The 13,975-nt window shown below is 38.6% G+C and overlaps 1 protein-coding gene across 3 annotated transcripts in view; it reads right to left on the bottom strand.

The window, feature by feature from the left end:
• PLCB1 (phospholipase C beta 1) overlaps positions 1-13,975 on the bottom strand; it is a 667,247-nt gene that overhangs the window by 230,490 nt on the left and 422,782 nt on the right. For all 3 annotated transcript variants that reach the window (XM_032419622.1, XM_032419621.1, XM_032419623.1), the window contains one exon: positions 7,619-7,756. In XM_032419622.1, the coding sequence (XP_032275513.1) occupies positions 7,619-7,756 (138 nt within the window). The remainder of the gene's footprint in view (positions 1-7,618; positions 7,757-13,975) is intronic.

Below are 13,975 nucleotides of genomic sequence, written 5' to 3'. Positions count from 1 at the left end.
ACACTAAGCTAGATCCTGGGAACATAGAAATGAATAAGCTATTGTTTCTGACTTTAAGTAGCTCATAAATCCCAGGTAGGATTCAGATACACTGACAGATAATTACAGTGTGATAAATGACACAGAAAATATCCATGGGGTTCACCAAAGAGCATAGAAGGAAACTCCATTATTCATGGAGATCATGGGATGGAGGGGGAGATGGATGAGTTGTATTTAAGCTGAGTCCCTAAGGAGGCTTGGAAGTTCTCCTGGTGGACGAAATGGAGAAGGGAAGTCTAGCAAGGCACACAATTCTGAAGGCACCAAAATTAAAATTATAAAGGCAGAAAGAATCACAAGTAGTTAGGAGCTACTGGAGCAGAATGGTACAAGGGTCCAAGTGGTGAGTTATCAGCAACTGCATGGGCTGTTTGTTTTGGTCACTAATCAATCCCCAGTGTCCACCGAGATGCTTGCTACATACTAGGCCTTCAATAAATATTTGTTCACTAAATGAATGAATGAAATAGACAGAAAACTTCATTTTGTAGGTAATAAGCAATGAAAAAGATTTCAAGCATGATCAGGTTTGAGGTTTTTTTTTTTTTTTTTTAAGATCATTCTTACGCAGATGGGCACATATAGTTGGAGAGCAAAGAGAGGGTTCTAAGAAAGTAGGTAGAAGGTGCCTATAGGTGAGACCTGTCAAGAATTTGAACAACATAGCAGGGGGAAGAGGGATAAGGAAAGAAATGTGAGAGCTAGTTAGGAAATTCAGAGACCTTGCACGTTATTTGGATGGTGGGTAAGCAAGAAAGGAAAATTGCCAGGGAATCCCAGGTCATACTCTCAAAATGAGTGAACTATATTTTCTATGACATTCATAGCTGCAGACATGGCCGAGGTTCCCCGAAAAGTCTAAAATAACAGCCATTCAAGGCTGATGTTCACTTTCTAGAGCATATCTTTGGAAAGCTCATTATTCTATGACATCAAAATGTAATAAATTAACATAGAGACATCCATTATTAAACATTATTTTTGCATGTGTGAATTACTGTTTAAAATACCAATTGGCTCAAACAGTTTGGTAAAGTGCCATTATCTCTGAAAACTGAACATATGAAGATCTATGATCAGCAACACATATCTCACAGAAAGGCATATGTTTATAGCAACACTACTTATAATAGTCCTAAACTGGAAATTGCCTGAATGTTCATCAACTGTAGAATAGATAAATAAATTATGGTATACTCTTTAGCAAAGAGAATGAACTAAATTATAACCACATGTAAAAAATACAGAAGGATTTCATAAATATAATGTTGAATAATAATAATAATGTTGTCAGACCAGAAACAAAACATGTTTCCTGATTCCATTTACAGAGATTATAAAAACAGGTAAAACCAATCTATAAAGTTGGAGGTCAAAACAGGGGTGTGTTAGGGGCCCTTGGGTGGCTCAGTCCATTAAGTGTCTGCCTTCGGCTCAGGTTATGATCTCAGAGTCCTGAGATCAAGTCCCACATGGGGCTCCCTGCTCAGCAGGGCGTCTGCTTCTCCCTCTCCCTGCTTATGCTCTCTCTCTCTAATAAAAAAATTACGGTTATGTTAGTAGAGTAGACACTGGAGTGCTGGTGATACCCCATTTCTTGATCTGGGTGCTATTTACATGGGTGTGTTGTCTTTTCAAAAATTTATCAAGTTATATTGGGGCACCTGCGTGGCTCAGTCTTTAAGGTCATGATCCCAAGGTCCTGGGATCGAGCCCCGCATTGGGCTCCCTGCTCAGCGGGAAGCCTGCTTCTCCCTCTCCCACTTCCCCTGCTTGTGTTCCTTCTCTCGCTTTGTCTCTCTCTGTCAAATAAATAAATAAAATCTTTAAAAAAAAATCTTCAAAATAGTCATAATCAGTGCTTTTCAGGAAAAATTAAAAAACAATCTGGCTAAGTTCCTGCTAATTTGCATGTTTTTCCTATTTATACGTTTCAGAGAATTTAGTGTGTAAAGAATTAAGGATGGAAAGCAATGGCATCTGCCAAACCTTGTGCAGAGAAATGAACACAAAATCTCCCCTGCACAATTCTGTCATCAGGCATCTCATTCTTAACCCACTGGATCCTTGTTGTTTCAGTCCACTGCATCTTAGTACACTGGAGCAACACCTGGATGGAAATTTGCCAAACTAGGCAGTGGTTCAACAATATGTCCACCCAGAGGGCCTATCAGAGTGTCAGACTACTTAGGACTGAATATCAGAGCCTGAATCTCCAATCCTCTTTCTTAGGGTGGTAGGGTATGCTGCTAATATATTGCATTGAACAAAGACTGGAGATAGGAGTTGGGGAGGTTGAGGGAGGGCGTGAGCTTCTAGGGATCAGCCATGGAAAGGGACCAGAACCCAGGGGGAAGACATGCTGTCTTTGCACCCTGGGAATCCTCTTCGTTAACTATGAGACAGATTTCCTTCCTTGCTGAGGTTCTCTCAGTGAAGAGTGATCTCCCAACAGTTACACACTGAATACCTGCAACCTGAAGGTAAACACCACCAGGCAATCCTGTAAACCCCAGCCCCTGGCTCAGAGCAATCTTCTTTATGACATGACTGCAATGCTGTTTAGCTGCATGACTACACGGGGTAGTATTCACAACTAGAAGTCTCTTTCTGAGTAGCCCCTCACCTCAAAGAAAAACAGAATATTCAAAAGAGAGCCTGGAATTGGGCAGGTAGAAGACAATTGTTTTTTTCTTCAAGCTCCTTGACCAATGGAAGAATCTGTACTGATCTGATAAATTGGTTAATATGCTCAAAACAACACTATTTGGGGGGCTGATGTGAATGATCTGTCTTTCGCAGTCCCTGGTCACCTTCAAAGAAATGCACCAACTGGTGCTGAGAAAGACTTGAGGGTTCAGATCATCTTTACTCTCAGCTGCTGACTTCTGTGTCCTTTGTCACGGAGAAAGTAAAGGCAATCAGAAAATGTCTTCAACTTTCTCCATCACGTGTATCCCTTACTGGCATCTCTACCAAATATGCTCCACTCTTCCTTCTCTTCTTGATGAGATGCTCTTGCTCCTGTCTGAGCTTAGCTACTCTTTCTCTGAACTAGGGTAGGGTCAACACACTTTTTAAATAAAGGACTGGATAGTGAATATTTTAGGCTTTGTGGTCCATATGGTCTATGCCATAACTACTCATCTCTGTCTAGAGAAGGTAGCCATAGACACTATGTGAAAATGGACATTGCTGTGTTCCAATAAAAGTATAAAAACAGTGGTGGACCAGACGTAGCCCCTAGGCTGTAGTTTACTGAGCTCTGCATGAGATCCTACTGCGTCTTCTACTCAAGGACTTGCTCTAGCAATTCTTCTTTCCTACATCAGCACATTGTTTTCCCTCTATGGGACCATTCCTATTAGCATACATGTATATTGTTGCTTCTCACATCTTAAAAACCATTTCTGGACCTTGCTTCCTATTTGTCTGCTGTCTTTCACATCAAAACTTCCAAAAAAGAGCAATCCTTTTTTTTTTTAAAGATTTTATTTATTTATCTGACAGAGAGAGACAGCAAGAGAGGGAACACAAGCAGGGGGAGCGGGAGAGGGAGAAGCAGGCTTCCCACTGAGCAGGGAGCCTGATGCAGGGCTCGATCCCAGGACCCTGGGATCATGACCTGAGCCGAAGGCAGACACTTAACGACTGAGCCACTCAGGCGCCCCAAAAAGAGCAAACTTTTCGGCTTCTTTTTTTCTCCCTTGTCAGTATTCCCCAGAGCCCATTCCAATAGGGTTTGACTTCCCCACTCCACTGAAGTTACTCTAATCAAAGTCACTAATGACCTCTATGTCATTAAATGCAATGGTCCGCTCTTGGTCTTCATCTTGGGCAGCATTTGACCCTATTGTTGATCACTTTATTCTCCCTGAAATATTTTCTTCACCTGGCTTCCAATGACACATACTACCTCACTGCCTCCTCACTGGCCTCCTTTTCTGATTCTTTCTTATCTCAATCTCTTCATGTTGGAGTAGTGATGACTCAGGTCTTGGACATCTTCTCTATCTATAGTCATTTCCTGGCTGATCTCATCCAGTCTCATTAAATATTATGTATAACCTGATGACTTCCAAATTAATGTATTATATTTGGCCCTCAACTCCAGGCTCGTATACCCAACTCAACATACCCACTTGAGTGTCTAATAATGATTTCAATCTGAACATAAAAAACTGAACCCTTACTATATACCCCCAAATGTGTTACACTTTAGATTTTCCCTATGATGTAAGTGGTATTTCTCTTGGGCCAAAACTCTAGTATCATCCTTGATTTTTCTCTTTTTCTTGCATGCAACATACAATTCATAGGCCTCTGCTCTCAATTCTTCTTTCAAATATGTATATATATATAGACTCCTTTTCATTTCCTCTGCAGCCCCATGTTGGTCCAAGTCACTAACAACTCACTTCAAATATTTTAGTAGTTTCACTGGTCTCCCTGCTTCCATTATTGCCTCTCCCCAGGCGGTCTATTATTGACTAAAGGGTTAAGTCAGGTTGCGTCCATCCTCTGCTCAAAACCCTCAATGGCTTCCATCTTCCTCACAATAAAAGTCAAAGTCCTTCAGAAGCCCATATCACAACACAAGGAATCAACTTCTGCTGCCTTGGCTAGTTTCCTTTGCTGATACCTTCGCACAAGTCATGTAGCCGGGAGCGGAGAACTATTGGAAGTTAGTGGTAGAAGAGTAAAAGGAAGGGTGGTGATATTCACCTCCTCCCCATGGCCCCCAAGAGAGGTCAGGCATCCCATGGAGGGGAACAGAAGTCCAGGAGTTCCAGGGGGTAATAAACGTGTATGTGTCCATTGGTCCCTAGGGGAGCAGAGGATGCAGGGAGAAGTATGCGACTGAGAGGGAAAAGGTGAAATCATCTATTTCCCTGGCACATTAAAAGGAGTGCCCCACCAGGGAGCAGGGAAAGCTAATACTTAGGGTATAGAGTGGTTGGAAAGTCAAGCTCCATAACAAAAATTATGACTGTTGTATAATTGCAAGAGATACCATATTTTTAGTCCAACTACAGAGAGAAAAATTGAAAAACAGTGTTCTCCCTTATCAATCTTTTAAGAGTCACTTGTCTTAAAGAATAAATAAAAAGTTCAAATTCAAGTGATTTATGTAAGAAAGAAAGCATGCAAATCTGGAATAATATATTTAGGAAAGTTCAAGTTCTAGTTCTGATTAATTTTTAAAATTGATCCAAGGGATTTCTCAGAAATCTATGATATTGCTGTAATTGAGCAAATTCCTTCAGATTTTTTCCCTTCTCTGCACACCCCCATCTCCCCCACTCATGCCCTCTCCTCCTGCTTTATTCTTCCACACAGATCTCCATCTAACCTCCAATATATTTCCTTCATAATTGTGATTTATCTGTTTATTTCTCCCAGAATGCTGGCTCTCAGCATTCTAGAATGTCGTATCCCTAACATTGGAATTGTGGTTGGCATAGAGAAGGCAACTGACAAATATGTGTTGAAAGAATGAATGAGCCAGAATCCCTTTGTAAATAATTTCTTCTGGAGACATTCAAGTTTCAAAGCAGCTCAGGTTTCTGTCAGGCATTCTACATAATGAGAGAGGTTGTCTCCTTTGGTGTTGGCACTACACAAAGCATCATGTACATAATGGGCCCCAGAGATTAAATAAAAGGTGTGATGTTATGAGACAATACTGACAATTAGAAGGAGGGAAAGTAAGTTTTCAGAGTAAAGTGGTGTTTACAAATCTTAACCTTCTGGCTGAGCAATTTCAGTGGGGGAAAAGAATACCCTACCGGGAAGGCAGGAAAAGCAAAACATATTCTGTAGCTTCATTAATTATACCAGGAACATCAAGTTGCTGCTGAAAAAATGTCTACAGATGCAGTCCTGATGGGGAATATTACAGGGCTCAGAAATCAAAATCCCCAAAGAAAATTAGTGGGTAGGAGTGCACAGAGAGGAGGAAATTGAATATGTTTTAAACATAACTGCACAAAGGTTTAATGCAGTATAAGATATGTAGATTGGCTTCTAATATAAAATCTATATTCACTCTTAGTAAAAGCCTCCCTGAAAGTCACTGTCATTTATTGAATGTTTCTGAGAGTTAATGAATCTCCTGAATTGGTTATTTTTTAAACTGAATATGGTTGTATTTGGGGAAAGATATTTTAAAAAATATTTTTGCAAATCATTACTATTTATTTATCCATGTTCATTCATCCATCCATCCAACCATCCATCCATATACTGAGAAATGAAGTATATACAACTCACAGATTACTAACAGTACACCAGAATAAGAACTCTTGCTAGGCAAGTATAACGCTGTCACACTGAACGTTTCACAAAACTGAAGTCTCTCCAAAGGTCAAAGTAAGTTATACTACAGAAGCAAATGAATGACTTGGTTCTTAAAGAGGGAAAATAGACTAGGTCTGTAACACAGTCTTGGAGAATAGTTTCTAAAGACCTCACGCTGTGAAAACTGGTTGGCATTTCATTTCATTCCTTTGTAAGAAGTAAAGTTGATGCCATGTAAATGTTGGAAATAAGCCTCTACCATAATCACTAAAGAATTAGAGGTCAGGTCATTACTTCTGGTGTAGCTCAAAGAAATGTCAGACGACTAAGGGTTAAAAATGTATAAATCATAATGATGACTGGCTTGACATGACCCCATAGTTGTGATCCTTGACACGAGAAGTTCTATAATGGCACAGATATGACATACAGACTTAAAAGTATTCTTTGATTCATATTCTTAATTCTTGAAGGGAAGGTATGAAGGGTAAGGATCATCATTAGTATCCTGTGAACTGTAAACGTGAAAAAAAGAAAGCCCTTCTTTTGATATGTTCATTTCAGTGCTCTGATTTTCATGGCAATTGGACTATCCCAGAGAAAACATCAAAGTGGAGTCCAGGGTTCCCAGAAATTAATGGCTTCTTGTTTGATAAATCTTGCCTGTATTCTAGTTATTTCTGTATGTATCTGAAAGGCCTGCTATGATAGTAAATTAGCAAGTCCTTAATGGAGAGGACCTGTCTAATTTACTATTCTAATCCATAACCGAATAAATGTTATTTATTGTCATTATTTGAAATTTTTGTTTTAAAATTGTTTTATTTCTGCTCATATTCATTGAGCAGCTACCATGTGCATGCTGGTGGGCTAGGGGCTACACAGGGTAAAAGAAGTTAAAAGGTGTTAAGGATATCTGCTCTCAAGGAGAGGATTGGAAAGGAGATGGGGTCAGAAGTGGTTTGGGATGAGGCTAAAAAAGAATGTGTGAGGACAAGGTGTTTAAGTGAAATAAAAAATGGTTTCACTTATATTTTCTTCTGCAAAGAAATTATATCAAATGCCTTATTCCTAATGAAAAATCTCCATAATTCTTAGTAGATGCCATTATTTGGAAGCGTTTGAATTACACTTCTACTTGGCAGCTGAATTATTTTCAGATGTAATTTCAACACATGTTAAATATGACAAAAACTCAATCTTTTGCAGGCATCAGTACAATGTCATAAGGATTCAGAATGAGGTGACAAACGCCAGAAGTTTCTATCCACTGTACCTTGGCCACTTCTTCTTGGAAAGCCACGAGATTCAAATGGGAGATGTTAACCAAGTCAGGCCCATATACCACCGTTATCATGCGATGCTCCAGGCGCCCGATGTTCCCCACATCCAAAAGTTCACGTAATTTGGGGTCCTGGATAATAAACATTGAAAAAAGTTAGTCTATACCTAGAAATTCCAACACGGTAGCATAGTTTTAAAAGCATTAGACCTAGAAAGCCTTCAGAACAAAATTGCCTTTTATTCTTGCTAAAAAAACAGTATGATTGAAGTCCCAAACTCCATCATGGCCCAGAGAGGTAAAGTAACTTGCTGAAAGGTTATGGAGAGAGAATTTCTTACTCAAGTCTTATGGTCCTTATGGAATTATATGAAGTGAAATGAGTGAGACAGAGAAAGACAAAAGCTGCATGTAGAATTTAAAAAAAAAAAGGTGAACTCAGAGAAACAAGAGAGTGGAGAGGTGGATACCAGGGGCAGGGGGTGTGGGGAAAATGAGATTTTGTTCAAAGAGTACAAACTTCCAGATACAAGATGAATAAGTTCTAAGGACCTAATATACTGCATGAGGATTAAAGTTAATAATATTGTATTATATACTGGAAAGATGCTAATAGTGTAGATCTTAAATGTTCTCACTATAAGAAAGAAATGGTTATTATGTGATGTGATGGAGGTGTTGGCTAATGCTGTGGTGGTAATCATCTTGCAATATATGCATGCATCAAATCATCACGTTGTACATCTTAAACTTACACAATATCATATGGTAATTATACCTCAATAAACCTAGAAAAAAATAAGAATTATGGTCCTCAGTCAATAGCTCTTTCTGTCATACGTCCTTTAGTAGCATATTTTTATGTGCCATAATTCTCCCTCTATTTCCTCCAATCATCCCATGAATCACACAGTGAAATACAAAATCTCATCTCTCTCCTCAATTCATGACACATTAAGATGAAGAAGGTGATTCTTGTAGAATCAAAACATGATAATGATATCTAGGGCTGAGGCAGAAACATGGCTGAGAGTCACAGTTTGGACCCTCTCCAACACGGAGTTACGTTGTAAAGAAATAGGCTGTTAGACTGGGCAAAATGGCAGCACCTGTCATGAATATGTTCTTTTCAATTCCATCCTCAGAACATACTGGGATTTGGACAGAGAACTTCTGCAGTCTTCAGAGCAAGTTCCATTCTTTGGGATACCGTAAGTGAAGATCCCTCGGAGATCTAGTCCTGCTAGATTTGGGAGGTTTCCGAACCTCCCAAATTGAAAGTAAGACCTAAAATAGGACTCATTCTCCTTGGTTGAATTCATTTTCCTCTCATAGGAAATAAGAGGTCCATGCAGAAAATTAACATCAAATCAATCACTTATCCAATCTGCAGCCAGCTTCTGAGCAAGGAATAAATTTGTATTCTTATTTATTTAGCTAAATGCTGGGCCAATGGGGCTTGGTTATTCTGATTTCCTTTCTGAGGCTTTTATTCACAGCATCCTTACAAAGAAAAAGTGGACTTAAAAAAACAAGAAAGAAAATAAACAAAACCTTCCCAGCTAAATTCTTTTATTCAGTGCCATTAATTCTTAGTTAATAAAACTTTCTCCTGTTTGGCTGTGTTAAGAGGAACATTTTCAGGTAAGTTATGAAGAGAGAAAAATCCATCTCAAAGATGTGCCCAATATAACTAAAACTTCAACTCCACTAACAAGTTGGGAACTTATCAAGTACATCAGGCCTCCTAGAAAGATCAAATGTTATCACAAGAACATCAGTTTGCATGGCCTAGAAAAGGAGAGGAATAGAGGAAAAATTTTATTAAGTAAACAATAACAAAAAAGGGAAATTTTTAGCATTCTAGTGTTAATGAAAGATTAAAAGAAAAGGTTCAGGAAGAATGGACTTTCTGTGAAGGCTAATAAAGAATGATTCTAGCTGTTCTGTGATATGTTTAATTGCATCCTGATTTTTAAAAAGTTTTATTTATTTTTTAATTCAAGTATAATTAACATACAGTGTTATGTTAGTTTCATGTGTACAATACAATGATGAAACAATTCTGTACATTTCTTAGTGCTCATCACTATAATTGTACTTAACCCCCTTAACTTATTTCACTCATCCCCCCACCCACCTCCCTGCTGGCTACTACCAGCTTGTTCTCTGGATTTAAGAGTCTGTTTTTTTGTCACTTTTTTTTTTTGCTTTGTTGGTTTGCATCACAGTTTTTGAACATGTTTGAGGCAAGATTAGAAAAGAAAATGATCAGTACTTTTAATATTGTTTTTTGTATACTTGGAAGAGAAAGGTAATTCTCAGAAACCATCTGAAACTTATAAATCACAAGTTTTGAAGCAATGATTACAAAGTCTATCCGTGATATTGTGATTTATAAGAAAAATAAATTTGGTCATTCAGATGACCAAAATATATTTTTTCATATGTATTTGGTCTTCATCTGAAGTTCCTGGCTCACAGTCCCTAAAACCAGAACATTTTCTGTTCAGTCTGTATTACTTTACTGACTAATTCTCATGTCTTTTAAAACCACTTTTGTGCAAATGGCAAGATCTCATTCCTTTTGATGGGTGCATAATATTCCATTGTATATATATACCACATCTTCTTTATCCATTCATCTGTCGATGGACATCTTGGCTCTTTCCATAGTTTGGCTATTGTGGACATTGCTGAAGTGGTGGGGGGTGGAAGGGATGGGGTGGCTGGGTGATAGACATTGGGGAGGGTATGTGCTATGGTGAGCACTGTGAATTGTGCAAGACTGTTGAATCACAGATCTATACCTCTGAAACACATAATACAATATATGTTAAAAAAAAAAAAGAAGAAGAAGATAGCAGGAGGGGAAGAATGAAGGGGGGGAAATCGGAGGGGGAGAGAACCATGAGAGACGATGGACTCTGAAAAACAAACGGGGGGTAGGAGGATGGGTTAGCCTGGTGATGGGTATTAAAGAGGGCACGTTCTGCATGGAGCACTGGGTGTTATACGCAAACAATGAATCATGGAACACTACATCAAAAACTAATAATGTAATGTATGGTGATCAACATAACAATAAAAAAACCACTTTTGTGCACTTATTATATAGTGATTGATTAAAGAGTACCATCTCTCAGAACTGTATGGACTAGGTGTGGGGGTCAAGGGGTTCACTTGAGTTGTCCTTGAGCTATAGGAATGCAAGGCAAATAGAGAGCACTTAGAGAAGGTGCCAGAATAGAAAATAATTCTGGGGGTGCTTGGGTGGCTCAGTTGGTTAAGTGTCTGTCTTCGGCTCAGGTCATGATCTCAGGGTCCTGGGATCGAGTCCCTCATCGGGCTCCCTGCTCAGCGGGTAGTCTGACTCTCCCTCTGCCTCTTGCTCATGCTCTCTCTCTCCATCTCTCTCAAATAAATAAATAAATAAAATATTAAAAAAAAGAAAATAATTCTGGAAAAAGACAATATTGTTAGATATGGTCAACAGGAATTTATAAGATGATCAATTCTTTGTGGCATCTCTGTAAAAATTTTCCCACTAATGGCTGTTTATATATAATTTTAAAAACAATGGATTTTTATGTAATTAGAAGTATGGAATGCAGTATTTGGAGGTAATGTCTGGGATTGGGAGGATAAAGCAGACTAGCAAAATGATGGTGCTGATGATTGAATCTGAGAAACCATTCTGTAAGTCTCTCTTTATCTGAGACGGTTGTACAATAAATAATAACAAAGAGTATTGAGCATGAACTGCAGGCACAGTAAGATTTGAGAAATATTATTTCAATAGTAACCACAATATTTTAAAATTATGTAATTCTGGAAGTAAACAGAGAAATTGCTTAAAGTATATAATAAACAAGTTCCTTACTAATGTCCTTTTTTAGTGATTGATCATACCAATTTATTTTTTAAAGATTTGATTTATTTGACACAGAGAGAGAGCATAGGCAGGGGGAGTGGCAGGCAGAGGGAGAGGGAGAAGCAGGCTTCCCACTGGGCAGGGAGCCTGATGCGGGACTCAATCCCAAGACTCCAGGATCATGATCTGAGCCAAAGGCAGAAGCTCAACCGTCTGAGCCACCCAGGCGCCCCGATCATACCAATTTTTAAACTATATTTTACTGTCTTTCTTACCATTAATCATTTTGTTTGTTTTTACAACTACATCTTTTCTTTATATTTTATTTTTTAATCAACATCAAGCTTGGGTTATGTTAGCGTTCTCTCCCTTAAGAAATTACTTTTCTTGGGCGCCTGGGTGGCTCAGTTGGTTTGGTGACTGCCTTCGGCTCAGGTCATGATCCTGGAGTCCCGGGATCGAGTCCTGCGTCGGGCTCCCTGCTCGGCAGGGAGTCTGCTTCTCCCTCAGACCCTCCCCCCTCTCATGTGCTCTTTTTCTCATTCTCTCTCTCTCAAATAAATAAATAAATAAAATCTTTAAAAAAAAATTACTTTTCTTTTTACCTATACTCTGAGTTTTCTCATTTTGAACTCAATATCCCAAGGTAACAGGGTGGCTTCAAACCTTTGTCTCATTATTGAGCATGTTGACATACGAAGGGTATAGTGAAAAAGATATTTGTCCTTTCAAGTACCAAAAGTTGCCTGCAGTTGTTTTCAGCAGAGGAGACCCTCAGAGAATAAACAAAGAGGGAATTATCTGGAAGGATAAACAGCAAAGGCACCAAAGTGTTTGGAGGACCTTATAGATAGAAGGAATTTAATGGAAACGTCTAAAAAAATGGTTGTTTCTGGGGTACATCAGTCTCAGGTCTGGAGATATGAGTGGCTGCATTTCAAAAAGAAATGAATAAAATTAAAATAGTAACAATAACAAAAGCCTACAGACAATTTGCATGAAAACCACCCTCTCCTAAAAACTTATCCTACTAAGGATTTTATGTCTGAGATTCTTTTTCTTTCTTTCTTTCTTTTCTTTCTTTCTTTCCTTCTTTCTTCTTTCTTTCTTCCTTCCTTCCTTCCTTCCTTCTTTCCTTCCTTCCTTCCTTAGAGAGAAAAGGAGGGGGAGAGAGAGCAAGCACACACACATATGCATGAGTGGGGGAGGGGAAGAGGGTGAGAGAGAATCCTAAGCAGGGCTCAGTCTCAGGCCCTGAGATCATGACCTGAGCTGAAATCAAGAGTCAGATGCTCATCTGACTGAGCCACCCAGGCATCCCTGTCTGAGATTTTCTTATTGATTGAAACTCCTGACCAGTTTTCAGAGAGGTATTTACATACTCAGGTTACTACCAGACTCAAACACATTTCTTGGTTGCTGCTATTGATATATATTCCTTGAAAAATTTTTAAGGGTTTTATTTATTTATTTAACAGAGAGAGAGCACAAGCAGGGGGAGCGGCAGGCAGAGGGAGAGGGAGAAGCAGGCTCCCTGCTGAGCAAGGACCCCGATGCGGAGCTCGATCCCAGGACCCTGGGATCATGACCTGAGCCAAAGGCAGACGCTTCACAACTGAACCACCCAGGCACCCCCCTTGAAATTTTTATAAAGAAAACAAGCTATCTCTACAATTCTGTAAAAATGTTCAATTTTTCTATTGAAGAACACTAAAGAATACAGCTCAGAAAAAAATAAGAGGAGAGATGAACTTGGAATTTCATATTTTCACTAAGCTGTCACTCAAGGCCTGCTTTCTCCTGAGAATATCCTAGATATGTCTCCACGGTGAGAATTAACCAGACCAGCTACGAATTTTGGCAGCTATAATTTAACTGCACTGTGCAAGTTAAGTCCTAGATCACTTCCATTCCCCTAAGAGTTACAAAATAGAGACTGAATAAGCTCACTTTCTTTCAATCATCAGGATTCATGATTAAATTACTTCATGTCTGTTGCAAAGAAAGTTCCTCAAGTTAATAATTCTCATTTCCAGGGATAATAGACTACTGAAGAAAGTAATGTATGTATTACTTGTAATTGTATCATTTAAAATGTTAGAAATTAATAGAAGGGATAAACACAAGCCAAAAGATGATTTTTCAAAGAGTTAAAAAGCCAATTTTAACCTTTATTCCTTAATATGACTTTTAAAGAAAAGCTATTTTATTTGTATGTTTGATATCCACAAGATAAAATACCTTTTCAAGACCTGTACATTTCATTTTTGACACCAGAATATTTTTGATGCAGAAACTATACCTTACTCATCCCCATGCAATATATCTTTAAAGGGTTTTAGGCTTATGGAACAATTTTGTATATTAGGTTAATTTTATTCTCAGCATTTAATGCCATATTTTCAACCTGAATCATAGATATATGGATGTAACTTTAATCCATCTTTCATATAATGGATCAGGTATGTCGAAGTCTT

The sequence above is a fragment of the Phoca vitulina genome, unplaced genomic scaffold (genome assembly GCF_004348235.1).
Source record: "Phoca vitulina isolate PV1807 unplaced genomic scaffold, GSC_HSeal_1.0 scaffold22, whole genome shotgun sequence".
NCBI classification, from domain to species: domain Eukaryota; kingdom Metazoa; phylum Chordata; class Mammalia; order Carnivora; family Phocidae; genus Phoca; species Phoca vitulina.
This window is presented reverse-complemented; position numbering and strand designations above follow the sequence as displayed.